Source organism: Lepidochelys olivacea, assembly GCF_965140295.1.
Source record: "Lepidochelys olivacea isolate rLepOli2 genome assembly, chromosome: 11".
NCBI lineage: Eukaryota > Metazoa > Chordata > Testudines > Cheloniidae > Lepidochelys > Lepidochelys olivacea.
Window position 1 is genome coordinate 31938383 of NC_140421.1, and position 16484 is coordinate 31954866.

At 49.3% G+C, this 16484-nt stretch overlaps 1 protein-coding gene across 1 annotated transcript in view; it reads right to left on the reverse strand.

The window, feature by feature from the left end:
• The window catches only part of CCDC148 (coiled-coil domain containing 148), a 169599-nt gene that overhangs the window by 22248 nt on the left and 130867 nt on the right, over positions 1 to 16484 (reverse strand). Inside the window, exon 11 of the mRNA XM_084642703.1 lies at positions 2992 to 3132. Within this exon, the coding sequence (XP_084498829.1) occupies positions 2992 to 3132 (141 nt within the window). The remainder of the gene's footprint in view (positions 1 to 2991; positions 3133 to 16484) is intronic.

Sequence of the window (16484 nt, forward strand, 5' to 3'; positions counted from 1 at the left end):
GCCAGTCTCTGTAGTCATTTCATTCATTCTATTTTTTTAGTGGCAGTGTGACTGAGGGAACAGGGTCTGGCAATAATTTAAATTTAATAGCAATGGAAAATCGATGAGAGAATTAAAGAGACAAATCCATGCTACCTCTATAACCAGCGAAGAAGGAAACTAGATACAGACTGTACATGGGCACAGCCTAACATCCACAGCAAAGAATGATGGCCATGCAAATCAAGTCCATCACCTCAACTAGTGAGGCGTGTCTAAGGAAGGGGAGATCAAAGTGGGCTTGGAGATAGGAAAGTGTGGAAACATCCCAGAGGTAAAGTCCTCATATGGGATACAAAGACTGGCACTTTCTCTAGGCAGCACTCTTGTTCAAATACTCCTGTGTGGAATGGTTGATATAGCCACACAGATATGATAATGAACTGTAGGTAAGAGATAAGGGGAAATTTCTTTGGACACAATAGGGAAAGGCTACGTCAGGCCTAAAGAGGAGTTGATAAGAGGACTTTCTAAAGATCTAGGATTTTCTTTTCTTTTCTTTGTAACTAAGCTAAAGGACCCCTACATCACTCAATTTTGTAAACCATTTCTTTTGCTTTACTACCATATTCTGTTTAGTTTTAATAAATCTTGTTTTCAAGAACATTACTGCAATATGGATAATGTCATGCAGATGGTCGGAAAGAGACAAGACTTCAAACATCTAAGTAGAGGTAGAGAAGGATAAGGCATTTCTGGAGCCGAACTCCCCCATTCATGCTCTCAGTCAGATGGGGCATGAACAGAGTTTATGTACATTCCCATTAAGGTATGTTACAAAGGACTATGACAGGTATTTACCTGGGGAGAAGCCTAAGGACAGAGGAGACATCAGTTGGCAAGGTACTATTTTTTCATTTTCCAGCCTTCACCACTCGCTGATCAACTGTTAACTTAAATCCTCCTTGGGGGCTGGGGTCCCTGGACTTCACTAAACCCTTCAAATACGCATCATGAAAATATTCTATTTTGAAACAATTCTGCCTATCTGATTTTGTGCCCCCCCACACTCATTGCTTTCAACAGATGTATACATAAAAACCTACTAGTCAGTGGCCCAATCCTGCAAGCATGTGAGCACCAACAGTCTCATAGAAGTTAATGGGACAGCTTATGTGAGTAAAGTTACTCATGTGCTGAAGGATCTGCAGGACCACCCTATAAACATTCATTTGCTCTTGCTGCTTATTGCTGACTTGAAATAATAATTATCCATTTTTAATATAAAAATTCCACATAAATGTGATGTTAATCCTCTGAGTGTAAGATTTCAGAATGAGAAATAAGTAAAAAAATAGGTAAATTCTCAAAATCAAAAGGTTCCTGTTTTTGTATAAATTACATTAATAATAAAAACTAGTGTAGAAAAATATAGCTAGTATGTGACACATAAGCAGATTTTTCTATAAGCAGTAAAAAAAACTTATTCTCCAAAGTTTTTCCACAAAGTACTGTTTAGACTTTAGTTAGAACAATGTTATTTCCCCACAGAGAGACAAGGTAGGTGAGATAATATCTTTTATTGGACTAATTTCTGTTGGAGAGAGAGAGAAAAGCTTTCCAGCTTACACAAAGCTCTTCTTTACATCTGGGAAATTTATTCAGAGGATATGTTTACACTGCAGTTAGACACCGGTGGCTGGCCCGTGCCAGCTGACTCTGGCTCTGGGGTCTTTTAAGAGGCTGTTTCATTGCAATGTAGATGTTGAGGCTCGGGCTGCAGCCCGGGCTCTACGACCTTGAAAGTAGGAGGGTCCCAGAGCTTGGGCTGCAGCCCCAGCAGGAACATCTACACTGCAATGAAACAGCCCCTTAGCCAAAGTCCTGTGAGTTTGAGTCAGCTGGCATGAGCCAGCCACCAGTGTCTAATTGCAGTGTAAACATACCCAGAGTGTCACAGATAAATACAAGGTGGAACAGATTATTTAGCACTAGTAGTTAACACATATTTCAAGGGACTATTCAAGGTGAAGTGGCACGTTAACACCTCTCCAGTTAATGGGAAGGGGGAAAGCCGGGGAGTGATGGGGTGTTAACGGGGTTACAGATTGTAATAAACCATAATTCCAGTGTGCTATTCAGTCTATGATTTTTAGTGTCTAGTGACGTTATGAATTTAAGCTCCTAGGCTCATCTCTTGAAGGGGCTGTGCAGGTTTCCTTTGAGAAAATCCTTGACTGAGAGGTGTTAATGGGCCACTTCACGTTGAAATATGTGTTAACAACATATGCTAAACAATTATCTGTTCCATCTTGTATTTAGCTGTGACACTCCGAGTACATTTCCCAGATCTAAAGAAGAGCTCTGTGTAATCTCAAAAGCTTCTCTCTCTGTTGCCAACAGAAGCTGGTCCAAGCTCACCCACCTTGTCTCTCTAATATCCTGGGACCAATAAGGCTACAACACTGCATACATTTCCCAGTCAGTCAAACGATGTAGCACAATGTAAACATAGAGGTCTGCTGTCTTGAAAGAGGTAATGTGCACCTGTTCTTGGAAGCCTATTTGAAAGTTCCCTGTGTTGGTCTAAGTGCAGTGTGCTTAAACACTGTAGCCAATATATTGTGAGGCTCATTTGCTGCAATGCAGCATATCTTGCTGCAGCTTTGGTAGCTTCAGTGGTCTTTGCCATATTACTTGATAGCATAAATCTGTAAGACAGCTAGAAATGCAGTAGTTTCTCTGCACTGATTTTCCTTGCGTCTGTGTGTCAGCCACAGCGTATATGCCTATATTGTTGTCTTTTTAGAAAAATAAGAAAGTAGAATAATTGCTGCACAAGTACATGCAGCTTTAAAGCTGAAATGGGTATTAGCAACATTCCACTAACCACTTGCTAATCTCTGAACTAATAACAAAAAGACTATTTACAATAATATAAAGTATTGAGATTACTTAAAGCTTTTAAAAGCAATTAGACAATAAATCATTCAAATAGCACATTTTCCATACTTTTTCTTTTTCCTCTGCTCTCTGAATCATTTCCTTTTCTTTCTGTATCTTTTCTCTTTCATCTTCCTTTTCTTTACTTCTGACAGCTACAGCAGCTTCCAGTCTGGCTGTCTCCTCCTGGTGTGCTCTCCACTGTAGAACCTGAAATAAAAGATTGAGAAAGTCTTCCTGTTTAGTCAATCCCCTAACACGGTAAGTGTAACATTGTGGGCCTGAAAAACTGAATATAGTGAAGAAACACAAGTAGTCTGTTTATCAATCAGCAATGTACTGTTGTCATAAATATAAAGGGAAGGGTAACCACCTTTCTGTATACAGAACTATAAAATCCCTCCTGGCCAGAGGCAACATCCTGTTACCTGTAAAGGGTTAAGAAGCTCAGCTAACCTGGCTGGCACCTAACCCAAAGGACCAATAAGGGAACAAGATACTTTCAAATCTTGAGGGGGGAAGGCTTTTGTTTGTGCTCTTTGTTTACGTGGTTGTTCTTGGGACTGAGATAGGCCAGACAGAAATCCATCTTCTCCAACCCATCCTAATCCAAGTCTCCAATATCGCAACCAGTATAGGCAAACTAGGCAAGGTGGATTAGTTTATCTTTTGTTTTATGTGAATTTTCTCTGTGTTATTCCTGTTTTCTGTAACTTTAAGGTTTTGCCCAGACAGGGATCCTCTGTGTTTTGAAACTGAATACCCTGTAAAGTATTTCCCATCCTGATTTTACAGAGATGATTTTTATCTTTTTTTTAAAATAAAATCCTTCTTTTAAGAACCTGACTGATTTTTCCATTGTTCCAAGATCCAGGGGTTTGGGTCTTTGATGATTTTGTAACACATTGGTTAGGATATTATTCTCAAGCCTCCCCAGGAAACGGTGTGTGTAGGGCTTGGGGGGAATATTTTGGGGGAAAACGTCTCCAAGTGGCCTCTTTCCCTGTTCTTTGTTTAAAACGCTTGGTGGTAGCAGCATACTGTTCAAGGACAAGGCAAAGTTTGTACCTTGGGGAAGTTTTTAACCTAAGCTGGTAAGAATAAGCTTAGGGGGTCTTTCATGAGGGTCCCCACATCTGTACCCTAAAGTTCAGAATGGGGAAGAAACCCTGACAACTATTGTTTAATAAACATTACTTTCACTTATTACTAAGTCAGTCATTCTCTATTAATTGGTGTATAATTTAACAACAAAGTCCCACATGAAAAGTTAAAGACTTTCAATAATACTTGAGCTCCTAAATGCCTAAGCCCTGATCTACACTAGGACTTTAGGTTGAATTTAGCAGCGTTAAATCGATGTAAACCTGCACCTGTCCACACGATGAAGCCTTTATTTCGACTTAAAGGGCTCTTAAAATCGATTTCCTTACTCCACCCCTGACAAGTGGATTAGCGCTTAAATCAACCTTGCCGGCTCGAATTTGGGGTACTGTGGACACAATTTGACGGTATTGGCCTCCGGGAGCTATCCCAGAGTGCTCCATTGTGACCGCTCTGGACAGCACTCTCAACTCAGATGCACTGGCCAGGTAGACAGGAAAAGAACCGCGAACTTTTGAATCTCATTTCCTGTTTGGCCAGTGTGGCAAGCTGCAGGTGACCATGCAGAGCTCATCAGCAGAGGTGACCATGATGGAGTCCCAGAATCGCAAAAGAGCTCCAGCATGGACCGAACGGGAGGTATGGGATCTGATCGCTGTTTGGGGAGAGGAATCCGTGCTCTCAGAACTCCGTTCCAGTTTTCGAAATGCCAAAACCTTTGTCAAAATCTCCCAGGGCATGAAGGACAGAGGCCATAACAGGGACCCGAAGCAGTGCCGCGTGAAACTTAAGGAGCTGAGGCAAGCCTACCAGAAAACCAGAGAGGCGAACGGCCGCTCTGGGTCAGAGCCCCAAACATGCCGCTTCTATGATGAGCTGCATGCCATTTTAGGGGGTTCAGCCACCACTACCCCAGCCATGTTGTTTGACTCCTTCAATGGAGATGGAGGCAACACGGAAGCAGGTTTTGGGGACGAAGAAGATGATGATGATGATGATGATGAGGTTGTAGATAGCTCACAGCAAGCAAGCAGAGAAACCGGTTTTCCCGACAGCCAGGAACTGTTTCTCACCCTGGACCTGGAGCCAGTACCCCCTGAACCCCCACAAGGCTGCTTCCTGGACCCGGCAGGCGGAGAAGGGACCTCCGGTGAGTGTACCTTTTAAAATACTATACATGGTTTAAAAGCAAGCATGTGAAAGGATTAATTTCCCCTGGCATTCGCGGCTCTCCTGGATGTACTCCCAAAGCCTTTGCAAAAGGTTTCTGGGGAGGGCAGCCTTATTGCGTCCTTCATGGTAGGACACTTTACCACTCCAGGCCAGTAACACGTACTCGGGAATCATTGTACAACAAAGCATTGCAGTGTATGTTTGCTGGCTTCAAACAACATCCGTTCTTTATCTCTCTGTGTTATCCTCAGGAGAGTGAGATATCATTCATGGTCTCCTGGTTGAAATAGAGTGCTTTTCTTCAGGGGACACTCAGAGGAGCCCGTTCCTGCTGGGCTGTTTGCCTGTGGCTAAACAGAAATGTTCCCCGCTGTTAGCCACAGGGAGGGGGGAAGGTTGAGGGGGTAGCCACGCGGTGGGGGGAGGCAAAATGCAACCTTGTAACGAAAGCACATGTGCTATGTATGTAATGTTAACAGCAAGGTTTACCCTGAAAGAGTGTAGCCACTGTTTTATAAAATATGTCTTTTTAAATACCGCTGTCCCTTTTTTTTCTCCACCTGCTGCATGTGTTTCAATGATCACAGGATCTTCTCCTTCCCAGAGGCTAGTGAAGATTAGGAAGAAAAAAAAACGCACTCAAGATGAAATGTTCTCCGAGCTCATGCTGTCCTCCCGCACTGACAGAGCACAGACGAATGTGTGGAGGCAAATAATGTCAGAGTGCAGGAAAGCACAAAATGACCAGGAGAGGTGGCGGGCTGAAGAGAGTAAGTGGCGGGCTGAAGACAGGGCTGAAGCTCAAATGTGGCGGCAGCGTGATGAGAGGAGGCAGGATTCAATGGTGAGGCTGCTGGAGGACCAAACCAGTATGCTCCAGTGTATGGTTGAGCTGCAGCAAAGACAGCTGGAGCACAGACTGCCACTACAGCCCCTGTGTAACCAACCGCCCTCCTCCCCAAGTTCCATAGCCTCCACACCCAGATGCCCAAGAACACGGTGGGGGGGCCACCGGCCAACCAGTCACTCCGCCACAGAGGATTGCCCAAAAAAAAGAAGGCTGGCATTCAATAAATTTTAAAGTTGTAAACTTTTAAAGTGCTGTGTGCCATTTTCCTTCCCTCCTCCACCACCCCTCCTGGGCTACCTTGGTAGTCATCCCCCTATTTGTGTGATGAATGAATAAAGAATGCATGAATGTGAAGCAACAATGACATTATTGCCTCTGCAAGCGGTGATCGAAGGGAGGAGGAGAGGGTGGTTAGCTTACAGGGAAGCAGAGTGAACCAAGGGGCGGGGGGTTTCATCAAGGAGAAACAAACAGAACTTTCACACCGTAGCCTGGCCAGTTATGAAACTGGTTTTCAAAGCTTCTCTGATGCGTACCGCGCCCTCCTGTGCTCTTCTAACCGCCCTGGTATCTGGCTGCGCGTAACCAGCAGCCAGGTGATTTGCCTCAACCTCCCACCCTGCCATAAATGTCTCCCCCTTACTCTCACAGATATTGTGGAGCACACAGCAAGCAGTAATAACAGTGGGAATACTGGTTTCGCGGAGGTCTAAGCAAGTCAGTAAACTGCGCCAGCGCGCCTTTAAACGTCCAAATATACATTCTACCACCATTCTGCACTTGCTCAGCCTGTAGTTGAACAGCTCCTGACTACTGTCCAGGCTGCCTGTGTATGGCTTCATGAGCCATGGCATTAAGGGGTAGGCTGGGTCCCAAAGGATACATATAGGCATTTCAACATCCCCAACAGTTATTTTCTGGTCTGGGAATAAAGTCCCTTCCTGCAGCTTTTGAAACAGACCAGAGTTCCTGAAGATGCGAGCGTCATGTACCTTTCGCAGCCATCCCACATTGATGTTGGTGAAACGTCCCTTGTGATCCACCAGAGCTTGCTGCACTATTGAAAAGTACCCCTTGCGGTTTATGTACTCGGCGGCTTGGTGCTCTGGTGCCAAACTAGGGATATGGGTTCTGTCTATGGCCCCACCACAGTTAGGGAATCCCATTGCAGCAAAGCCATCCACTATGACCTGCACATTTTCCAGGGTCACACCCTTGATATCAGCAGATCTTTGATTGCATGGGCTACTTGCATCACAGCAGCCCCCACAGTAGATTTGCCCACTCCAAATTGATTCCCAACTGACCGGTAGCTGTCTGGCGTTGCAAGCTTCCACAGGGCTATCGCCACTCACTTCTCAACTGTGAGGGCTGCTCTCATCTTGGTATTCATGCGCTTCAAGGCAGGGGAAAGCAAGTCACAAAGTTCCATGAAAGTGCCCTTACACATGCGAAAGTTTCGCAGCCACTGGGAATCGTCCCAGACCTGCAACACTATGCGGTCCCACCAGTCTGTGCTTGTTTCCCGAGCCCAGAATCGGCGTTCCACAGCATGAACCTGCCCCATTAGCACCATGATGCATGCATTGGCAGGGCCCATGCTTTCAGAGAAATCTGTGTCCATGTCCTGATCACTCACGTGATTGCGCGGACGTCGCCTCCTCGCCCGGTATCGCTTTGCCAGGTTCTGGTGCTGCATATACTGCTGGATAATGCGTCTTTAATGTGCTCCTAATTGCCAAAGTGAGCTGAGCGGCCTCCATGCTTGCCTTGGTATGGCGTCCGCACAGAAAAAAGGCGCGGAACGATTGTCTGCCGTTGCTCTCACGGAGGGAGGGGCGACTGACGACATGGCTTACAGGGTTGGCTTCAGGGAGCTAAAATCAACGAAGGGGGTGGCTTTACATCAAGGAGTATTTCAGACAGGACTTCACAGAGGGTTCCAATAAGAAATGGTGCACCTAAGTTATTGTTCTTATTGGAACAAGGAGGTTAGTTTGGCCTCTGATTGATACATGGCTAGATTTACCTCGCTGCACCTTCCCTGTGAGTGACTGCAGTGTGACCTAGAGGAATGAGTCCCCTAGATGGGGGAGGAGGCAAATGAGTACAAAACAAATCTGGTCTATTTCTTGTTTTGATCCACTCCATCTATCTTTTACATCTTTGGCTGGCAGCAGATGGTGCAGAAGGACTGCATGCCATCCACATCTCATGGCTGCTCGGCAGAAGATGATACAGTGCGACTGCTAGCCATCCTCATCTCTTGCCTGCCTGGCAGAAGATGGTACAATACAACTGCTAGCCAGCCTCATCTCTTGCCTGCCCGGCAGAAGATGGTACAGTACGACTGCTAGCAATCCGTATCGCCTGCCTGCTCACCATAAGACGGTTCAATAGGACTGACTGCAGGACTAAAGAGAATGACCTGGTCAAGTCACTCCAAATTTAGTCCCTGCGCCCATGTCTGCCCAGGCGCTCCCAGCCGACGTGGCCAGGAGCACCTCAGACACGACGATGACAGCTAACAGTCGTATTGCACCGTCTGCTGCCAGAAGGCAAGGGGTTGCTGCTACTGTGTAGCAATGCCGTACCGCGTCTGCCAGCACCCAGGAGTCATAGGGTGACGGTTACCTGAGCGGGCTCCATGCTTGCCGTGGTATGGCGTCTGCACAGGTAACTCAGGAAAAAAGGCGCGAAACGATTGTCTGCCCTTGCTTTCACGGAGGGAGGGAGGGAACGGGGGCCTGACGATATGTACCCAGAACCATCCGCGACAATGTTTTAGCCCCATCAGGCATTGGGATCTCAACCCAGAATTCCAATGGGCAGCGGAGACTGCGGGAACTGTGGGATAGCTACCCACAGTGCAATGCTCCAGAAGTCGACTCTAGCCTCGGTACTGTGGAAGCACTCCGCCGAGTTAATGCACTTAGAGCATTTTCTGTGGGGACATACACACTCGAATATATAAAACCGATTTCTAAAAAACCGACTTCTACAAATTCGACCTTATTCCGTAGTGTAGACATACCCTTAGTCACTTCTGAAAATGGGCTTGAGGCTCTTATTTCACTTAGGTGCTTTAAAAAATGTTACTCTTTATCTTACATGGTATGCATATTTTTATTTCATTATTTACCATATATTGCTTTAAATCATTATATTATATTATTAGTAATAATAATAATAATTATTATTAGTATTGGCCAAGCAAAGTGGGGCCCTATGTTCAACTTGATGGCATTTCTGTTTGTCTGTCTGTAATGTGATAACTTTGAAACAGCACATCACATGAATTCCAAATTTTCAGGGAAAGTTCTAGACATCAATGACATCCTATTGATTCTGTGGAAAAGTCAGAAACCCGGAAGGGGAAATTGGGGACAACACACAGAGCCCCGACACATTTGCTTAGCAGGTTTAACCAGCTTTGTAATTATCTATAGATCAAAGAACTTGTCCACAAAGCTAATCTCAGCTCTGTCCATCTCTCAATCGAGTTTTAAATGCTGACACACTGAATGGGCTTTCTCCCAGAGAGAACATCAGGAGGAGCCAGAGGGAGAGAAAAGTGAATGAGGCCTAATTCCTTCTTCCCTCCTTGTGCGCTGCCTCCCCAAAACTTGGTCCAAGGTGGGGGAGATATAGAGAGGGGGCACCAGCCCCTGCAAATATTGACTCTGGAAGGAAAAGGAGCACACAAAGCAAGTGTGCGCACGTATGCAGTTCCCAGCCAGGGCTTGGGGCTGGGGTAAAGGAGGGTTCTGGTGTGGAAGGTATGTGAATTTCTGAGCTCAGGTAGAAGGGATTGGTGGAGCAGGTTAACACATATCTAGAAGGTAAAGGACAAAGCAGCTCTGAGTGTGGGGTTGGGAGTATCTAATGCCCTCATCATCTCATTCTTTGACCCCCCCCCTTGCTGATCCCTCTTATTCCTCCCTATATACCCCCTTTCCCCCCCACTATATTGCTACAGGCAGATAAATCTCTCTGATGCCTCATGCTGCTTCCTGCACATATCACAAGCAGCAGCTTTATATGCTACTCTCTCATTGTTTGTGCAGCATGTGTATGACCCTCCAGTTATAACAACAAAGCATATGACCCTCCATTTTAAAATAATATTACTAAAAAGCACATACAAGCCATAATTGAAACCATTTATCCAAACCCACGTCCCCCTTAAAGTCAGGGATCTAAAACACCCCAGTTTTTGGTTTGTAAAGCAAAAACCCAACCAATGAGATTTTGCAAATGCCTAAACCATTCCTATTTTTTCCATCTCTCAGAAAGTAAGATTAAGTGTTAAATGACTCCAGAGAAATTATACTAGGCATAACAACGTGGAACATAAAAAGCCACAATATGGGACATTATGAAATGTAATAGTCAAAGTCATTTTGGTAGATAGAGATTTATTTTGCTGCAGAAGTGTGGCCTGTGTATTTGTTTCATGTGCCATGTGCTGAGTAATAACATGAAAGGACTTCAGGCTTGTAAAACTCAACTGAGCTCTTTTTACTATGAGCTATTTAGAGATGCTGCAACTGCAGCTAGCATTCTAGCCATGTGCACAATGTCTGATTTTCTGATGACTCCTTCAAATTCTTTCCTGCTGCAATCTGTGCTCCTCCTTTCAAGTTCCAAGCAGGTTGTTACAGCTTTCCTTTTAACAGCTTTTGTTGTTGTGTCTTTTGTGCAAGTGTTTGCTGTCCTGCTGGGGCTAGAGGTTACTAGTATACAGCCCACCATAGAGACATAGCCTTTAGCACCAGCCCATTGTAGCCTGTTAGCCTTCAAGGGTATTAGCCTTTAAACCAGTCTCTGACTTCTTGTTTGTGTTACCACTCTTGGTGCAGGGCTTGCTTTCACCCTGTTGCTGCCTTCATTCTATTGGGTGGTGTCCTGTTGGTCTTCTGTTAGTCTCATATACCTCCTTTCTACATCAGGCCAGCTGATGGCTGAGTCTCTATGTCCTCCTGGTCCTGGCCTTGGACAGCTATCTGCCACTACTGTGTGGTTGTCTTTGGTTTCGTCTCCACTGCACGGCGAAAGTGAAGCCACGTAGCTTATGTTTGATGCAACAGAGTAGTGAAGGGATGCAAAAGGAACAATGACATGATCAAAGTGATGGGCAATGAAAAGGATTTTTGCAGCATCATTATGAACAGATATAATTGGGGAATGATGGCATTTGTCAAGGCTTGTGAAGGATGTTGCACTAACTGAGATGCAACATGATGAGAACCTCAACAAGAGTATTAGCTGGATGGATAGATAGGAAAGGCTATATCTTAGAGATCTGATACAGAAAGATTTGGCAAGACTTAGAAATAGCCTGGATGGTGTACTGTCTTCCTGGAGCAAAGCTGCAAGGTTGAATAAGACAAGAAAAAGGAGTTTTGTTAAATACTTTAGGAACAAAAAGAATCCTAACAGTGTGTGATGGAGTCAGACCAGAAGGATGTGAGAGAGTGGTCCTTTTGAGCACCAGCACATGTGCGAGCGTTAGCTCGCCCACTGCTACAGGCCCCTCCCTCAGCCTAGGGAGGGGCTACTAAACCTAGAACTCAATCGAATTCAAGGGACAACAACTGCAATAACGGGAACAGGTGTGGGGGTCAAAGGGCCAAAACTAGGGAACCAGAAGGGGACACCAAGCAGAGAACCCCAGACAGCGCCCACTGCTCCTTGAAGGCGTCGAGAGAGCTGGCGGACGCTGCCCAGAGGAACTCTGCCCGGATGCATGAATGAATAAAGGAACGAAAAACAGCCCCACAGTCGCAGGGCCCCCCTCTCTGCCAACCTCCTCTCCCTGGTGTTACGAATGGCCCCCTTGGCCATGGCTAGGAAGAGGTTGACGAGGTGGTCCCACGACTTTGTGGGGCTTCGAATTGGGTGTGCATAAATAAACAAGTGCGGGAAAAAGTGCAGCCAGAACCGCAATAAGAGGTTCTGGAGGAGCTGGAAAAGGGGCTGCAGCCTGGTGCACTGAAGGTGTGTGTGTGCCAGGGTCTCTCTCATGCCACAAAAGGGACAGGCTTCAGGGACAGAGGTGAACTGCACCAAGTACATGCCCGTGCTCACGGCTCCATGAAGGAGCCGCCAGCTCATATCCCCGGAGGGCCGCAGGACTAAGATGGAATACAAACCGGCCCACTGGTTCCCCACCCTCCACTGCTGGTAAAAGGTCCCGCCACTTGGTATCAGTGCACGACACGAGGATGGGGTAGTGAAGCGTGTGCAACACAAGCATGTATAGGTGGTCCCTTGGTGTGGTTTGGAAACGAATTGGCTGCATTGTACGCAGCCAACTCGAGGTACGAGGAGGGGGGAGGCCGGGAAGCCTCACGGGGCAGGGGGCCGATGGAAAGATCTGGAGGGCCTGGAGGGGTGGGCGAGGCGCACCCTCTCGCAGGACCTGCTCAAGTAAAAAACGAGCCGCGGGAGGCAGGGCTGCCTCCACCTACTGGACTACGCGCTGGGGGGTTGTAAGGGTGGAGAGCCCCATGCACCAACCGAGTGCCTGGGGATCCACCCAAGCCCCCAGGTCGTAGTCCAGGAGGTCTCCAATCTTCATGACTCCTGCCAGGACCAACCTCTGGCACACCAAGGGGGACTCTGCCACCTGCACATGAAGATGGGGATTGTGTAGCAGGGGCTCCACGAGGAGATCTACCCTCTCTGTGGCTACAAAGGACCTGGTTGCTGAAACCAGTCTCCAGGACTGGAGGAGGTCCTGGTAGAAGACCGGCAGCTCGGAGAGGTCTCGCGGAAGACCTCTCGGATGGAGAAAAGAGAGCTGCCAGTCATATCGGAGCCCTCGCGGGCGGCGGAGGAGGAAGGCGTGTGCCAATATGCTCCACGCCGAGCCACCCGCACTATGAAGGAGCCTCTGCAGGCCCTGGAGGTGGAAGACATGGACCTGCATGCGCATACACGTCAGGCCCTGTCCTCCCTCCTCCAGGGGGAGATGGAGAACCCCTGCAGAGACCCAGTGCAGTCCCGGCCAAAAAAAACTCCAGGACCAGTCTCCGGAGATTGGCCAGGAACACCGGGGGTGGGCACAGGGTATTGAGTCGGTGTCAGAGCATGGACAGGACCAGTTGGTTAAGCATCAGCACTCTCCCCCAGAGGGAGAGGTACCAGGGCAGTCCCGTCCGGCCCTGAAACCGCCCAATCACCCTGCCCTTTAAACCGTGCCAGTTCTCTGGCGGAGACAGATGTGTGGCAGAAAGGTAAACGCCAAGATAAAGCAGCAGACCCGTGCTCCACAGGATGGCCTGAAGAGCGGGTGGGAGGGAGCTCGCCCGCCATCCGGCCCCGACCACCAGGCAAGAGCTCTTGACCCAGTTGACCCGGGCAGAGGAGGCCGCTGAATAAACAGCTTTACAGGCCTCCACCTGCACCAGATCATACGGGTCCTGGACCACAAGAAGCACGTCATCAGCGTACGCTGCCAGGACCAGCCGCACCTCCGGCTCATGCAGCACCAACCCCGTCAACTTGCGAAGGAGCCTAAGGAATGGCTCAATGGCCACATTGTACAGCTGACCTAACAGCGGGCAGCCTTCATGCACCCCTCGCCCAAAGCTGACAGGTGTGGTCAGTTGAGCCTGACCAGACACTCTGCAGAAGCGTACAGCACTTGGAGAAACCCCACAAACTGGGGCCTGAAGCCGAATGCCCGCACAGTGCCCAGGAGATACCCATGGTCCATTTGGTCGAACATCTTCTCCTGATCCAAGGACAAGAGGGCGAACAACAGACCATCCCTACACCCAAGCTCCAAGAGATCCCAGACCAAATAAAGATGGTCGAAGATGGTACGGCCTGGGACAGTGTAGGTCTGGTCTGGATGGACCACATCTGCCAGCATGGACCGCAGCGAGATGGCCTTCACCATGACCTTATAGTCCATGCTGAGGAGCGAGACAGGACGCCAATTCCAGAGATCGCAGAGGTTCCCCTTCTTCGGGAGCAAGGCGGGCAGCGCTCGCCTGCACGACAGAGGGAGGACCTCCCTCTCCAGAGACTCGGCCCAGACGATGGCAAGGTCCAGCCTGAGGACGTCCCAGAACACGCGGTAGAACTCCACAGTCAGCCTGTCCATGCCCGGAGATTTATTGGTGGGCATGTGGCAGAGGGCTTCCAAGAACTCGGCCAGAGTGAGAGGCAGCTCCAGACGGTCCCGGTCGCCTGTGCTGACTGTCGGGAGTCTGTCCCAAAGTACTCCTCAGGCATCAGCATCGGTTGGATCTGGGGAGAAAAGGCCAGCGTAGAAGGCCCTGGCCCTCTCATGCATCTCCACTGGATCCATGAGGGGGTGCCATCCTCCGCCAGGAGGCAGAGGACTTGTTTTTTCGCCCCCCCTCTTCTTCCCCAGGGAGTAGAGGAAGTGGGAGCCAGGATCCATCTCCTGCAGGAGGTGGATGCAGGATCGATCGAAGACGCCCCGGGCCCGAAGATCATCAAGGGCCTGGAGCTCCTCTACTTCACTCCACAGAGGGGTGGATCACCGGGGCTGGTGGCCAGATGCCTCTCTAGGTCCAATACCTCCCGCTTCAGCTGCTCTATCATCACATCCCTCCACCGGCTGGCACCCTGGGTGTGGCTATGGCAGAAGAGCCACATCCCACCATCACCGCACCGAGGGAAGGGCACACCTCTGGTCCTGCCAGGCCAGCCAAAACTCCCAGAAGGATGCCACAAATCCCACATCCTCCAGCAGGCTGTTATTGAAGTGCCAATAGGCCAAAGAAAGAGAGGCCATCATGGCCACCAAATGGTGGTCCAAGAACAGGGCCGGCTGGACGCTGGAGGAGTGGGCCTGTGAAAGATAACATTGAGAAAAATAGATGTGATCTAACCAGGAGTGGTTTGACCATTGTTCCTCCTCCCGGACAAAAGTGAACATGGAGTCATCATCCAGGTGGTGGTCACGCCAGACATCCACCAGGGAGTGATGTGCTATGATCTCCCTGAGGATGTCTGCGGCGACCGGGCTCGGCTCAGTCCCTGTTCGGTCCCACTCCTCAAGAGTGCAGTTGAAATCTCCGCCCAGGACCAGGCACTTGCGAGGATCCAGAGAACCAAGGAAGGCAGACGCCTGCCAAAAGAAACACGCTTGCTCCGGGCCGGAAGCCGGGACACAGATGTTGACAAGATGCAACGTCAGCCCCTCAACCCGAGCCCGGAGATGCAGTAGGTGACCCGACACGACCTCAGTAATCCCCAGCACCTCGGGCTGTAGGTGCAGGGAGAACAGGGTCGCCATCCCGGCCTGATGGGCCAAAAGGTGGCTAAAGTAGACCCTGTCCCCCCACTCCAGCCACCAGCTAGCTTTGGCAGCTAGGTATGTGTGGATCTCCTGCAGGAAAATAACCAAGTACCCCCTTCCCAAAGGAAGGAGAGCACCTGGTACCTGCGGAGACCCAACCTACAGCCCCGGGTGTTTAAAGTGGCAAAGATGGACGGCGACATGTAGAGGGCTGGGGATGATCCTCACGGTCAGGGGTGCTAGCGGTTCCCACTGGAACCCCAACCCCAAAAGCCATCAGGGCGTCACTGGTAACCCGCAGCGTCCCGCTTCCTGGTCCATTTGCCCTCCCCCATAATGGCCCTCTCGCTCTGGAGAACAAGATGGAAATTGCCCCAGTGCTGAAGAGTGAGAGGCACTCTGTTCATGGAGCCACGAGTGTCTTCCAAGAAACAGTACATCTCGTTCCTCTGCGTGGCAGGTCACGGACCCCAGGGCGTCCCCCAATTGGATCCCCCTGCCAGCCCTGTTGCCTATCAAGATGGGCAAGCAGGGATCAGATTCCGGCCGCGGTGCCCGTCCCTCTGGCCACCCGACTCAGCACTTGGCCCTAGGGACATTGGCAGAGGGAGAACTGCAGCCCCGGATGGGCCAGGAGAGGGAAAAACAAAAATCGCCTCCCGGGGGAACCTCTTAAAAAGAAGAAAAGGCAACCCCAGGGATGGCAGCAACAGGAGGAGGAAAGGAATAGAAGTTAAGGACAGGAACAGGGGCTGGAACAGGGTAAGGGACAGGGACAGGGGCAGGACACAAATCTAGGACGGGAACAGGGACAAAATCAGGGGCCCAAGTGGCAGAGCCACCGGGGCACAATGTCCCTCCACCCGGCATGGTGGGCAAAGGGGCAGCAAGGGATTGGGGCACCCCCACAACAGCAGGCTCAGGTGCCCCACTTAACGAGGCACCCACGATTACAGCACTGGGGGGGAGGGGGAAAGCTGCGGCCCCGCTTCATAGGGCAGGGCACCCATAGGCTCAGAGCCCGGCCACTTGGCGTCAGCCGTCACCTCACTGGGCACAGCGGCACCAGCCCAATTACTGTTTGCTGCCGGGCAGATGGTCAGGTCCCGGGGCGGTGTAATGGCCAAAACAGGGAGAACCGCCTGAGGTGGG